This window comes from Brassica napus, chromosome A7 (assembly GCF_020379485.1).
Source record: "Brassica napus cultivar Da-Ae chromosome A7, Da-Ae, whole genome shotgun sequence".
Taxonomy (NCBI): domain Eukaryota; kingdom Viridiplantae; phylum Streptophyta; class Magnoliopsida; order Brassicales; family Brassicaceae; genus Brassica; species Brassica napus.
This window is the reverse complement of record NC_063440.1, coordinates 7,134,786-7,151,259: the sequence shown is the minus strand read 5'-3', so window position 1 is coordinate 7,151,259 and position 16,474 is coordinate 7,134,786. Positions and strand designations below refer to the sequence as shown.

The following is a 16,474-nucleotide window of genomic DNA, read 5'->3' as shown; positions in this document are numbered from 1 at the left end:
TAAATTTAAAATGATACATATATTTCTATATCTTTTATTTTTGATACTTATTAAATGAGACTTTCAACTTATATTATTTTTTAATTATTTGTATCATGTCATAACAAAAGTTTTAAATCATAGATCACAAAATTTGAATGTGAAACTTTTAAAAGTTTTAGTAATTTATACTCGTTTTTAAAAATTCAAAATATAATATATAAATAATTTTTTTAATTTTTCTTATATGGTTACTGTGATTGTTTAATTTATTTTAATAGCTTAAAATTAAACAAATATAATTATAATACACACTTATTTTTATCAAATCTTTATTATTCAAAATCATTAATTGTCATATATACTCTAGCCACATTAGGCAATTCCGTAATTTTATTTAAGGAAATAATAAAGGATATTAATAATGTATTTATTGTGGTTTAATAAAAAGCTTATTATATATTTAGATGGACCAACTTATTTTTCTAAAAATTCTAAGAATCATTCTAGTGATGACATGTGGCTACAAAAAAATGTTGCAATGCTTCTCAAATAATATATAGGGGATTTCTCATTCTAACTCCATCAATAAAAGGGCAACAGAAGGGAGCAAAAACCATCAATCCAATCGTGATGTTGCTATTGACTTGTGTCAGAAGATGAGGCAGAAGAATCTGTGGGAGCTGTAGTCTCTGACAATGCTGGTCGTAAGAGAAGATACAAAGAAGGTCCCAAGAATGGCACCACGGATACAGGTAACAGCCAACGGCCTTTATCAAACCTGTAAACAAAGCAGTGCGTTAGAGGTAAAAAAAAACACAAATGGAAACAGTTTTTTTTAAAGCAAAACGCGGTAGGACTCACCATTTTCTGGCGGTCATGTCATTGTAAACCCAAAACGGAGCAAAAGCAGAGAGTAGGCAGAAATCTAGACTCGTGACATGTATCTGCTTTAACAAGGATTATTACTAAGTTATTGTTATGTTATAAAGAAGAGGAAAAGAGATGATGGACTTACGAATCTGCTCTCTCGAAAGTACTGATAAAACTCTTTCCAGTCACCGGCGTTACCAACTAAAGCATAAAGAATCAAACCCAGGCCTGCAACAAGAGTTGCCCCAGCAGTTACTTTTGATTCCAGAACATTGAAAGGCCATTGTCTAAGCTCAGACACCGAAACAGGAGGAGAAGGAGGATTCCACAGTGCAAAATAAGGTAGCAAAGCGTAGACGCCACCAAAGAAGGAAAAAACAACGAAAGGCCATGCCTGAGTTTTACTGTCAAACGAACATTAGCTATGAGAATTAAACTCTTTAAACTCAGCAACAAAGGAAGCTAGTTGAAAGATTGATGATGGATTGTTATATTTACCTTCGACCAGTGGGAAGTAAGAGCATAGCGTATACAACAGGCCATAAACCCATTATATACCATAACCCAACAAGGATCTGGTTCATTCTAAAACCATCATCGCCTTTCAAATTCAACAGCTTTTTCACAAAGTACAAGTCTTGTGTCTGCATAAAAAAAAAACATAATAACTGAAAACACAATCCATTATCACATCTAGAAATTGGATTTGAGAGGAAGAAGGATTACTGGGGTTTGATCAGGAGCAAGATTGAAGCAGTAGTAAAGAAGCGCACCCCAGAGAGCGAAAAGCAATACGGAGCTCGTCCAGTCTCTTCCTTCATCTTGAATTTCAGTTTTGTCTGGATCTGGGTTGTTTAGTGAGCTTCTGCACACATGGAAGAGACCCTTCTTCTCGTGTTTCAAGAATTGACTCTTGTTGTTGCGAAGGAGAATTCTATCGGGTTTCAGAAAAGGCAAAGGAGCTTTTGATTGTACAAGGGTGAGGTTTCGGGATTGGGCTTTTCCGGAGGGTTTTAGATGAGGAAAGCGAGAGAAGTTGCAGGAGATAGGGAGGTTTATACTGTCCAACATTTTTCTTCTTCTCTTCCAACGATAAGGCTTAACATGAAACGCCTTAACCCAAATCCTTTCAATAGTTATAGACTTTCCCCTTCAGTCTCCACCAAACATTTAAACAGGTTTTTATAATACTTACAAACCCTTTTTGTAGTATATTTGAAAATGATTTTTTTTTTCAATTTTCACTTTTTTTTTTGAAATTTATGATTTTTCTTTAATTGTCTCTATTTTAATTTGATCTTATTTATTTTTTGAATTATTTGTTATTTTTTATTTATTTTTTTAAATCTTTATTTATTTTTCTCATTTTTTTAATTTATGAGTTTTTGCTAGATTTTATTAATTTTTTTTGTTTATTTATTAATTAAATTATTATTTTTTGAAAAAAAAAACTTTTTTAACATGTTCAGCCGGTCATTTTTTTTTTCTTTGGAGGTTTTTTATGATAAAAATGTCACTTTAAAGGTTAAAAGTATTAGTGAAAAAGCTTCAACGTTTAAAGTGCTAGAGTGTCACACTTTCAAGGTTTTTTATTCGATTTTCCCGTGATTAGATCTGACGTTGTTTGATTTTTAAAGAGTTTTATATGTTTTTGTACGATTTAATATGATCGGAGAGTTTAATATGACTTTTTTTTATATCAATCTAAAATGATCTGAAATTTTTTTTGTTTTAACTAAGAAAATTGATCCAAAAACTCTAAGATCAATTGAAAACTTTAAAAATCTATAATTTCAATATTTTTAATAACACTGAGTTTTTTTTTATCATGAGTATAATAAGACTCAATTAATACTCTATTAACTAAATTGGGGACTCTGAGTCTATGAAGACGAACAGAAACGGTTGATTGCGAGCATCTTGTATCAAACTATCTGTTCGCGTTATAGTCTTTGAAACATGTGTGATCTTGAAAGTTGTAAAGCTTCCTCGGATCCGTTCAATTTCTTCTAGGTAGATTGCAAAAGCATATCATTCTTTTGGTTTTCAAAGTATTTTCACCAATCGACAATAATCTGTTGCAAACATCAAATGAAATTGTCGAAGATTTTTTATATATTCCATCGTCCATATATAAGATTCAAATTCCGCATGTAGTAGAGAAAGACAATTCCTAATATTCATCGCTTCCATCAGGCCACATCAAAACCCTCAAATGTGTTGTACCAGCTTTGACCAGAGAATGCTTCTTTATCTTTCCATCAGCCGTCTGTAAAACACCACCTCCATATCCTTCGAAACGAAATTGGATTCTCCTCTTTTGTGGTCTGGGATCAATACCAAAGTATCCATGCAAACTAAGCATCATTTATGTGAGAGCTAATCCTTCAAAACAAATAATTCATATTCGCGAAAATAGAATGCAAAAACTTTCCGGCGGTGTTACAATTCATACTCACTCACAGAGCGCAACGTTGCACACCATGGAAGGTCTAGGTCAGAACCGAGATGGTTAACCAGCTCTGAAACCTCTTTTGTGGTCTGAGATGGTGATGTATGTTCCACATGTTGCATTTGTACCTCTTGAGCCTCCTTCCAAATAATTGCCTCTGTATGTGCTAACATTAACATATCCCTAGGATCTCTATCAGTACCAAAGTATCCATGCAAACTAATCCATGCAAACTAAGCATCATTAATCCTTCAAAACAAATAATCCATATTCGCGAAAATAGAATGCATAGAAAAATTTTCTGGCGGTGTTACAATTCATACTCACTCACAGAGCGCAACGTTGCACACCATTGAAGGTCTCAAGACGACTCTTAGGTCAGAACTGAGATGGTTAACCAGCTCTGATACCACTTGTAACGCTTCGACCGTCCATGGCTAATGAGCCTCGAACGCTCGCTCAACCGGCCCGTGAACCCCATAATATCACTCAAATTACCCTAAGGAGTGATTTGTACTCTCTCAAACTAAGTATCATTTATGTGAGAGCTAATCCGTCAAAACAAATAATCCATATTCACAAAAATAGAATGCATAGGAAAACTTTCTGGCGGTGTTACAATTCATACTCACTCACAGAGCGCAACGTTGGACACCATGGAAGGTCTCAAGACGACTCTTAGGTCAGAACCATGATGGTTAACCAGCTCTGATACCACTTGTAACACCCCAACCATCCACGGCTAGTGAGCCACCAACGCTCACTCAACCGGCCCGTGAACCCCATGATATTACTGAAATTACCTTAAGGAGTGATTTGTACTCTCTCAAATAAGAGGTCGAGTTGCAGTACTTAGGGATCAAATTCACGGGGGAGCTAAGGCACACAAAAGATCTAGAAGTTATGTGGTTAAGCTAGGCAAACATGTTTAAATGTAAATAGCAGTTTGTTCGTTTGATTGATTGGAGTTTTAAGACATATATGAAAGGCGTAAGGCTTAGGATTTCTATTCAGACAATCAGGATTATAGAGATATAGATACTAAGCATATATTGGATATTCTAGAACTCAAATAGTAAGAATAGTCGATCAACTTCCGTATTTTTAGACTATCTATTGCCGGATCTAGACCTCAACTAGGGCTGGGCATAAAATCCGTAACCCGAAATCCGAACCGAACCCGAACCGAAAAATCCGATCTGTACCCGATCCGAAATGTAAAAGATACCTTAATGGATCTTGTAGGGTGTTATAAAACATATCCAAACCCGAAGTGTTATTAACCAAACCCGAACGGATAACCCGAGAATCCAAAAAACCCAAAAACCCGAAAAAATATCAGAAGAAACCGATCCGAATGTCTAAATTAATATACAATATAAATATTTGAAACATAAATATGTACTTCAAATATTCGATTTCATATTTATTTGGATATGACATCTAACAATAAGTATTTAAAATTTAAATAAATACCTTAAATACTCTATTATATACAAAGAAGTATATATTTCTTATGTTTTACTTTTGAATTTTAGATTTTACTTTGGATATATCCGAACCGATCCGATATAACCCGAATCCGAATGATATATGGTTACTTTGGATATATCCGAATCGATCCGAAACCGTAGTGTTATATCCGAATCCGATCCGTACTTGTAAATTTACTAGAATGAGACCTAGGGGGTGTTACAAAATAGAACTGAAATCCGAAAAACCCGATCCGAACCCGAATGGGTACCCAAACGCCCAGGCCTAACCTCAACTGTCGCTTGTTGGTCTTGAGAAAGTGTCGATCGATACCAATTAAGGATTGTCGATCGATACACCTTTCAGCCCGTCGATCGATGCAACTACTGAGTTGTCGATCGATGAACCTTCCAGGAAGCTTTACGCACGGCTTTGACGTGTTCACTAGGTTTAGATAAATAAGCTTCTGCTTTTTTCTAGAAATCCTAGCACAATCCAAACTAATTCAGACAGACGACCAACCTTTTACTTGCGCCCTAATATCTATAGGCAAGATCCTAGTTAGCTATTTTAGAACACATGCATTAAGAACTGTTTAATTGATGGATATCCTAATACTTTGCAATTCTATACTTTGGGCTAATCCCTCATGTCTCAACCCTAAATCTAACAAAAAGAATTACTCAGAAATAGCTAAGCAATTCATCACAAAGAAATATGAAAGCTCCATAAATAGATAAGAGTAGAAAAACTTGGAGTTCCAATCACAAATCTCTGAAGGAGTTCTTGGATCTTCTCTCCAAACCTAAGACTCTAACAATTTTGCTGTAAGAAAAGTATGAAAGCATGTGTTGCGTAGAACAATGGCAGAACACATAAATATTAGGTTAATACTCGTCAGGGGTAATATGGTAATTCTTGTGGGACTTGTGCTTAAAGTCGACTGGAACCAAATATGGCCTTTGCGAGCTTTGTCGTCGATCGACACACCGTCGATCGACACACCGTCGATCGACACACCGTCGATCGACACACACTCTGTGTTGTCGATGGTATACTAAAAATGAGTAAAATCCATGGTATATCAACATCCCCAGACTTACTATTTTGCTTGTCCTCTAGCAAAACAACGAGCAGTCTCTCTGGAAGCGATTTAAAACAGCAGAGACTCACAAGATTTAAGAACTTACTATCATCACCTCAACAAAATTGCAGACCACATCAAATCAATCTTAGCTTAGAAGTACTTTTTATGCAATATCCTAGTTTAGCAACCTATTCCACTCATCCAACAAATTAACTAATCATGTCTGACTAATGATACTACTCAAATTATCCTAAGGAGTGATTTATACTCTCTCAAATAAGATATTGAGTTGTAGTACTTTGGGATCGAATTCACATGGAGATAGGGAACCTAAGAAATCTAATATAATTTGTTAAGCAAGATGGTTTTAGAGATTTAAATGTACATAGCAGTTTAATATTGAACAAGTGTTTGTTCAATATAATTGGTTGAGGTTTTGGTGCTTAAAAACGAAATAGTTAGACTTAGGGTTTTTATTCAGGAAAAATGGGATTATAATCTATAGATGCTTAATTAGTTGCATGCATGATAATGTAAATCTCAACTACTTGATCAACAAGTCAATCAGCTCTCGCATGTTTTGACTTGTCTATTAACTATATCTAATGATCTCAACTCTTGTTATTGTGATCAATAGAAAGTGTCGATTGATAATCCTATAGGGATATCGATCGGTACACCTTTTGCTCCGTCGATCGATTATTCAAGTATGATATCGATCGACACGCTCTAGTCAAGCTTTATGTGCGGGTTGAATAATAGCTTACTAAGCTCACTAGTCAGCTCTCGCCTTGCTCATAGCAAGAAACATAGTTCAATTAGAATGTTTTCAGGATGAAAATGAAGCTCTCGCTTTTATCAATCAATCCTAGGGCAAGTTCTAGGTAGCTAATCTAGACACATGCATTAATGAACAATCTTAATGACGACTATCACAACTCAACAATCTATAGTTGGGGTTAATCCCTCCTAACTTATTTAAACCCTAAAATCTAACAATGGAACTACTCAGACATGGCTAAGCAATTCATAACAGCAATTAAGTATGAAAACTTCATTAGAATAGTAAGTAGATATTAATGGAGTTCCAATCACAAAATTATAACTTTGGATCTTCTCTCCAATCTATCAAAATTCTAAAAACCTTGCTGTGGAATTAATAAAACTAGGAAAGCACACTTTGCCTCTAACATGGCGGCAAAGCTTATATAATTAGGGTAAAACTCGTCAGGGGTAATCTTGTAAAATGGTGAAGACTTGGGCTTCAAGTCGGCTGTGACCAAACGGGCTTTCTGCGCGCTTCGCTGTCGATCGGTAGACAGATATGAGTATCGATCGATTATTCATCTCCAATATCGATCAATGGTCGAGCTTGATGGTCATTTCGGGTGCTTGCTCCAAATATCTCCAAAATGCTCCAAAATCATCACTTATCTCCAAAACACTTCTGATCTTATAAATATAATGAATGGACTCTATAATATAATAATTATTAGTAAAAACACCTATAAACTATGGATGAAAATGGGTCAAATCCATAGTCTATCAACTAACCCCTCTACTGACCTCATTTTATTCATATAAATAAAGATGTAGGCTTTACCTTGGGAGTATCGATCACTGAACACATGAAATTAATTCAAACAAGTATCTGGACCTACATGTAACCCTTTTCTGGTTTCCCTTCTCTCTTCTCTCTTTCTGAATCCCTTTTTTTTTAACTAAGCAAAGTTGTAGGCGAATAGTGGGGTCATCAATAATGTATCTACCCCTCGCTTCCAAACAATGTATGATCATTCTATTAGACTAAAATAATGGGATCGCATGGGACACTCCTACCTCTCTACACCGCAAAAAATAATCTCAATCTTTTGTAAATATATATGGATTCCAAAGAGAGGTGGAAGGAAAACCAGGGACACTAAGTCTAATACCTTCCAGACTTGCAGGAGGATTCCGGTACAATGTATACCAAGCCCAAGACAAGCAAGTTAAGCTTAATTAGGTTGGAGGTCAGCTTGGTTCTTTCAAACATTCTTAGCAAGTGTGAATAATTGGCATGATGATCCACTTTACCATCTATAGTACAATCTTTTTTTTTCCGTCAATATGTTTTTAATATTAAAGGAATCGGGCCAAGCCCAGAACAGATTACATGATAGGGCCCAACAACCAACCAGGCTAAAACTCGTTATCCAATTGGGCCAAATACCTACGGCCCAACTTGAGAAAATCCTAAACTCATCGACGATTTGAGTGCAGCCGCCTCGCATATCATACTTTTCGATGCGAGGACACGTGTTTCCATCCTCGACGTCGAGGGGACATGTGTCGCGAGGTCGTCGCAACACCACCGTTTCTCATCATCGCCGGAGATCCAAACTTCGGATCGCCCGACCAAACCGGAACTCCATAGCTCCTCCAATCTTCACCGCAAACATCTTTTGGCCTCTAATACCGGAGAGAATCGATCGCCGCGGCGAGATCTCATCCACCACCGTTCACCGCAAAACCCAAAAGAAAGCATTGCATGCATCATCACCCTTTCCACCGGAGAGCTTCACTCTCCTTCGACGAGAACACAAACAAACGAACCAAGACAAAAACGCAGAATTAAAGACAAGCGAGATAAAATAAACCCTAAAAGACTAGGAGCCGAAAGCCGGCGGCGCAAGGCTGTGTAAGCCTTCACCCCCCGGAGACTAGAGCCGACGACGGCGGAACTGAAGAAGCTTCCCCACCACAGAGACAAAAGACCGGCGGCGACGGATCTGTGAAAGCCTCCGTCTCCCGGAGAAAGAACTCGAGCTACTAAAGTCTTAACCGCGCCATCCTTCCAGCAACCGCGTTGTAACTCCAAGACCAAAAACCGCGACCGGTTGATGGCTGACCAGAGCTCAGACAGGCGGAAGGCGGAGGAGACGAGGAGGAGACATGGCGTGTTGATTTTATCTGAAAGAAAAACGGGCTCCAGCGACGGCACGGACGCTCACGCGCCGACCGACCGCCGGACCCCCCCTCTATAAAGCTGCTCTCTCTCTCTCTCTCTCTCTCTCTCTCTCTCTCTCTCTCTCTCTCTCTCTGGATACAGTGGATGATTTAGAAAATATTGCATCTATAGTACAATGTACAATCAACAATTCTAAGAATGGTGTTAAAGTGTGGTTAGATAAGTAAGGAAAATTGTAAAAGTTCATTTTCCCCTTCGTAACTCAATAAAAACTTTTTGAAAACTTTTATAAAACTCATACGTAAATTAATATTAGTTAATCTCCCCCACAGACTTAAATTACACTGTCCCCAGTGTATATCTAGTCGAAGTTTGGTGATAACATAAATCATAAGGAGAATATGTAACAAGGAAAATGATATACCTGGTCGCTGATGTCAATGTCGATCGATACAGGAAAGTGTCCATCGATCGGTACTGGTGTCTTGTTGTCGAACAATGTCAACTTTATCTCATCGGTCGATGACAAGTAAACGGCTCCTTGGGTCTCTTTTTTGTTTTTTTCTGGTCTTTCTATTTTTTTTATAACCTGCAATAGAATGAAAAACACCTAAAAGTTAAAGAAAATACCTAAAAGTTGGTTACCTCCCACTCAGCGGTTTGTTATAGTCATTTATCTTGACTGTGGAGATTGTCTTTGACTAGTAATGATCAAAGTGACCATTTGGTTGTATGCAAATGTCCACTTCATCTCTGCTCATCCGAAACCAAGTGCCAATGAAGCTTCTTATGGTCTCATCTCCTCTAGTCCACTGATTCTTTAATCTTTCTCTAGCAACCTCACTTGCATTCATCCTATGCTGAAGATTTCCAATGCTACGCTGTTGCATTCCAATTCTGGCATGTGTCGATTCTGAGATGTCTTTCAATTCCTGGTAGACATCTTCTTTCAGCAAGTCTTGAGAGAAAGTAATCTCATCAAGCTTATCCTGTAAGAACTTCTCGGTTACCAGCTTTCTTCGTAATGTTGTAAAGTCGCTGTCGATCGATGGGAGTGTCCGTCTGTCGATCGATGGTGGCAGTTCTGCTTGAAAATCAAGATGTCTCTGAATCGTATCCATCTCTTGTTGCAATGCATCTTGGCGTGTGGTCAATGAATCTACGTCGTAACGGAGCGGCTAGTAGACACCATCAAGCCGGTAGGTGAATGATTGTAACCTATCGTCGAGTGATACAAGTCGAGCGTCGATCGATGTTCGGGTGCGGGCGTCGATTGATGGCTGGATGATCGGTGATCGATTTCGATGTTCCTACGCCAACTGCATGTTGTTTCTGAATCATGGCTATGTCTTGCTTCATCTCATCCGTGCGTGTGGTCAACCAACTTATACTGTTGTTGAATGGGTAGTAGACGTCATCGAGCCTCTTTGAATGATAAGCATCTGAAGTCCAAATAGCACTGTAGATCTTTGATACCAACTCATCAATCTCTTCTTTGCTGTAACTGGCTTTGTCTGGTACAGTCGGTATTGGTACCTTTGTGTACTATGGTAGACCAATGCAGATGTGGCCAATGATCTCACTCAAATTACCCTAAGGAGTGATTTGTACTCTCTCAAATAAAAGGTCGAGTTGTAGTACTTAGGGATCGAATTCATAGGGAGCTAGGAAACTTAATGGATCTAATATGATTTGTTAAGTAGGAAGTTTTTGAGATTTAAAATGTAAATTTGCAGTTTTGGTTGAGCAAGTAATTGCTCGATTGATTGGTTGAGGTTTTGGTGCTTAAAAGAAAATAGCTAGACTTAGGGTTTCTATTCAGAAAACTTGGAATTATAATCCTACAGATGCCTAATGAGTTGCATGCATAATAATGTAAAGCTCAACTATCAATTCAAGAAGTCCATTAGCTATCGCATGTTTGAACTCGTCTATTAACTAGATCTAATGACCCAAAAAAATGTGTTCGATCAATAGCAGTGTCGATCGATAATCCTATAGGGATATCGGTCAATACACCTTTAGCTTCGTCGATCGATTATCCAATATGAATATTGATTGACGCGCTTCTAGTTAAGTTTTATGCGCGGGTTGAATAAAGCTCACTAGATCAGCTCTCGCCTTACTCTTAGCAAGAAACTTAGCTCAGTTAGAATGTTTTCAGGATGAGAATGAAGCTCTCGCTTTTATCTATCAATCCTAGGGCAAGTTCTAGGTAGCTAATCTAGAAACATGCATTAATGAACAATCCTAGTGACAATTACCACAACTCATCAATCTATAGCTGGGGCTAATCCCTCGTAACCTATTTAAACCCTAAATCTAATAGTGGAACTACTCAGACAGCCAAGCAATTCATGAAAGAAATTAGGTTAGAAAACTTCATAGAATAGTAAAATAGATATTAATGGAGTTCCAATCACAAATTATAACTTTGGATCTTCTCTCCAATCTAACACAATCCTAAACCTTTTGCTGAAAGTAATAAAACTAAAAACACAGAAAAGCACACGTTGCCTCTAACATGGTGGCAAAGCTTATATAGTTAGGTTAAAACTCGTGAAGGGTAATCTTGTAAATTGGTAAATCTTGGGCTTCAAGTCGGCTGTGACCAAACAGACTTTCTGCGCGCTTCGTTGTCGATCAAAGTTTAAGTGTGAACTTTGATCGATATTCCTCCTCTAATATCGACCGATGGTCGAGCTCGATGGTCATCTCGGGTGCTTGCTCCAAACATCTCTAAAATGCTCCAAAATCATCACTTATCTCCAAATCACTCATGATCTTCTAAATATAATTAATAGACTCTATAATATAATAATAGATAGTAAAAACACCTATAAACCATGAACGAAAATGAGTCAAATTCATGGTCTATCAGCCAACCATTGCGATTCTCTGTAAATAGCTCGGATGTCCTCCTTGGACACATAGATGATTCTGCCATCTTCAGCACGTGTAAATCCATCATCATCTCTGTATACACCATACTCGTCTCTACTCTCCCACAATTGCAACTTTAAATTTAAATCATTAAACCACCTTGATTAATAAATCCAATTAGATTTATTAGGTTCCCTAGCTCCTTATGGATTTGATCCCTAAGTACTACAATTGAATCTTTTATTTGAGAGAGTAATTCACTCCTTAGGGTAATTTGAGTGATATCATGCATGTTTCTAGATTAGCTACCTAGAACTTGTCCTAGGAGTTGTAGACACAAGTGATAGCTTGCATCTCACCCTGAATCCATCCTAACTACCTGAATAAAAATCCTAAGTCTAGCTACTTTCATTTTAAGTATGAAAACCCCAAATCAATCAATCGAGCAACAACCTTACTCACAAACATGTCTTTTGCATTTAATCATAATCAACATAGCTTAATCAATCTAACTAGATTTATTAGGTTCCCTAGCTCCATGTGAATTTGTTCCCTAAGTATTACAACTGAACCTCTTATTTGAGAGAGTAATTCATAATTCACTCCTTAGGGTATTTTGAGTGAGATCAAACTTGGCGCCGTTGCCGGGGAGCTTTGATCGCTTAATAGATTTAGTCTGATTTATTCTAGGTTTCTTCTTAAAACCACTTTTTGATAATAAAAAAAAAATTCTTGTCTTTTCAGGTGCATGTCCAGTAGTACCAGAAGCAACAAGAAAATTCAACTGATATTCTCATCAGATCCTGCAAGTTTGGAATGTATATGTTAAGTTAGGTACTCTGACATATGTTATTCAAATTTATATGTAATATATTTTATTGTTTATAGATTTTTTAAAACTTAAAGCATATAATAAATTTTAAATTTTTTAAAATAATTTAAATTGGTAATCCAAATCCGAACCGTATTCTCAAAGATCTAAACCGAACACGAAATCCCAAACATACTCGAAAATGAACCCGAACGCCCACCTCTAATCACTATTATATATCCTATATGTCATCATAGGTTACAAAATATGTGTTATCATATAATTAATTGTATTTTTTACGTACCATCAAATACGTAATCTTATAATTAATAATATTTTATATGTACAATCATATAAATAATCACATATATTATATTTTTAAATTTTAATGTGAAATATAAAAACCATAATTTAAGTTGGTGTTTGAAATTGGGCTTCGTATTGTATTTTTCTTATATATATATTGAAAACATTTTTATAATGGTTATTGGAAAATATGTTAGTAAAAATTAATTTTTGAATATATGTATATTTTTGAATGAATTTTTGGCATATATCAATTTTAAATTATTATTTTGATTTGGATATGTATATCAAGTAAAATAAGCCATCACTTTCTATTATAATTTAATACTTCCAATTTTTTTTAATAGCATAAGCCCATTACTTTTTTTTCCTAACTTACTGTTATCCATTTTCCAAACAACATTATATATTTTGTTTAATACTATCCATGTTTCCAAACAAATAATTAAAGTATTTCTAGTTTAATAAGATAGACTAGATTTTGACACGCGCGTCCGCGCAGATGTATTTTTTTTTTTTAAATGATGTTATTTGTTTTATATATCACTATTTAGGGTTGGGCAAAAAAACCGAATTCGAAGAATCGAACCGATCCCAATCCGAATAAGTAGTATCAAATCCGAATCGAAATTGATTAAATATCTGAATTATTCAAAATTTTTGTATTTGAAGAACTGAAACCTAATCCGATCCGAACCGAAGTATTTTGGGTATCTAAAATAAATTTATATACTTATATATGTTAATTATGTTTTAGATTTAATATATATAAAAACATCCAGAATATATATGATACTTTTAAGTTCAGTTAAATACTTGAAAATATTTACAAATAATCAAATGTTAATATCTAAAATATTTAAAATATGCTCAAAACTCCAAAATACTTAAATAAATATTAATTCTCTATCCAAATATTTAAACCAAACCAATTTATATGTTAAGTTAGGTACTATGACATATGTTATTCAAATTTGTATGTTATATTTTCTATTTTTATATATTTTTAAAAAATTAAAGCATATAATAAATTTTAATTTTTTAAAAATAATATAAATTGGTTATCCAAATCCGAACCGCATCCTCAAATATCTGAACTGAACACGAAATCCCAAACAGACCCGAAAACGAACCCGAACTCCCACCCCTAATCACTATTATATATCATATATGTGTCATCATAGGTTACAAAAATATGTGTTATCATATAATTAATTGTATTTTATACGTAAAATCATATAAATAATCACATATATTATATTTTTAAATTTCAATGTGAAATATAAAAACTATAATTTAAGTTGGTGTTTGAAATTGAGCTTTGTATTGTATTTTTCTTATATATATTAAAACATTTTTGTAATGGTTTTTGAAAAATATGTTAGTAAAAATTAAATTTTGAATATATGTATATTTTGAATGAAATTTTTGATATAAATCAGTTTTAAATTATTATTTTGATTTGATATGTATATCAAGTAACATAAGTTTAATATTTTTTAATATAATTTAATGGACTTCCAAGTTTTTTAATAGCATACGCTCATTACTTTTTTTCCTAACTACTTACTGCTATTCATGTTTCTAAACAACACTATTTTTGTAACTACTATCTAAGTTGCCAAACAAAAGTTTAAAATATTTTAATAAGATAAATCTTATATATTAAAAGAGAAGTCACAACATTGATTCATGTGTGATTTTTTTTAAAAATGGACCAAATGGACATATTCCTAAAAAGTCATGTTACATATCTCTAACCTTATCATTTAATTTTATAAATTTTTATTGGACTATCAATAATTGGATTTAAAGAAAATATGATCCATTGGATTTATGGTAATATAAATTAAATAGATATAATTTAATGTTGTAATACTATACATTCATATGTTAAATATTTAAATATTTGTCGATTTTAACTTTTAAAATTATAAAGTTTTTTTTTAAATAAAAAAAATCATATTATCTAACAATGATTAATCTTTACTACCTTAAACTATATAATTTATTTTAAAAATTAAACAAAAACTAAATGTTTAATTATTTACTCGATAATATAAATGTATGGAGCGAACAGTTTAATTTTTTAAAAACTTTCTAAATTTGTGAAATATTACAATATCTTTGAATAGGACAATAAAATAATATTTTACTAATCTTTATATATATAGTTACGATTTTAATAATAAATAATAATCCAAAAATATATATATATATAGAAGAAGATACAAATACATGTGAAAGTTTAAAACAATATATTCAATGAAAAAAATATACCGTAAACTTATTATGTTTGAAAAATTGATAGACACATATATTATAATATATACCAATTTAGAATTGAAAACAAAATATTTATATAAAAATAAATGAAACAAAAACCTGCACGGATCGAGATCTAGTATATATTAAAACTCGAGATCGCTAGCAGATAATCACAGCTTAATTAAATAAAATACTAGAGTTGACTTCTCTACGTCTCTCTCCCCACCACCAAACCTTCCAATTACATTTTCCTCCAATGCCACACTTAAAACTAAGCTTCGTTATCACACCTATCTTGGACAATGTTTTTCATCTTACTTAGAACATAGTTTAATACATCCTCTTTGAATTCAAAATCCACACTAGATGGCTATTCCCACGTTTAGTGTGTCGTCGGACTTTTCTCATTCTTCTGACTTTTGCAACAAAGAAATCTTCTTCTTCATCCGAGCTTTCCATGATTGTCTTCTGGTCTCTGAAATCTTCATCAAGGAAATCATCAACTGATTGCTCAAACTCATGCTCATACCTATCCACAAGCTCTTCTTCCTCTTCTTCATTAGCAATGATGTTGTCATCTATCTATGTTGTCTTTTTTCTTCAACTTCTCAATTATTTTCATTGTCTCAAATAATAGTGTCCCTAAACCAAAAAAAAACATAAAAAAAAAAATCAGACACAATATTTCAAATAGTAGAGAATATAAATAGAAACCAAATGATTATGCAAGATATGATATAATCACCTTCGAACATGTGGGGCAACTGAAATTTCTCTTCATACTCCATATTCAATAAGAGAAGAAACTAACAGATACTTTCAAGGAATCCCTGATACCTCTTTGATTTAGGGCAGTTTTGTATTTCAACGTTTTCTTCTTTAATTTTTTTTTATTTGTTTAGTGGGTATGTGGGTCGGATTAGACCTTGATGGGTTATAACTAAGTTAAACATGATTAATTTAGATTATATATCACAATTAAGAGACAACTAGAGAATTTAGTAGAATTTAAGAAGGGGGGGGGAGGAGAGGGGGAGTTAAATAATATGATACTTTTAAGTTCAGTTAAATACTTGAAAATATATACAAATAATCAAATGTTAATATCTAAAATATTTAAAATATGCTCAAAACTCCAAAATACTTAAATAATTATTAATTCTCTATCCAAATATTTAAACCAAACCAATTTATATGTTAAGTTAAGTACTCTGACATATGTTATTCAAATTTGTATGTTATATTTTCTATTTTTATATATTTTTAAAAAATTAAAGCATATAATAAATTTTAATTTTTTTAAAATAATATAAATTGGTTATCCAAATCCGAACCGAATCCTCAAATATCTGAACCGAACACGAAATCCCAAACAGACCCGAAAACGAACCC

At 34.1% G+C, this 16,474-nt stretch overlaps 1 protein-coding gene across 1 annotated transcript; it reads right to left on the bottom strand.

The window, feature by feature from the left end:
* Window positions 1-441: 441 nt before the first annotated feature.
* On the bottom strand, window positions 442-2,025 carry BNAA07G04580D. Its single transcript, XM_013806321.3, has 5 exons — window positions 1,579-2,025; window positions 1,351-1,496; window positions 998-1,256; window positions 844-926; window positions 442-760 (listed from the first exon to the last, which is right to left on the bottom strand). Exons 1-5 carry the CDS (start codon window positions 1,921-1,923, stop codon window positions 619-621), a joined length of 975 nt encoding a protein of 324 aa, XP_013661775.1. The 5' UTR covers window positions 1,924-2,025; the 3' UTR covers window positions 442-618.
* Between the last annotated feature and the right edge of the window lie 14,449 nt (window positions 2,026-16,474).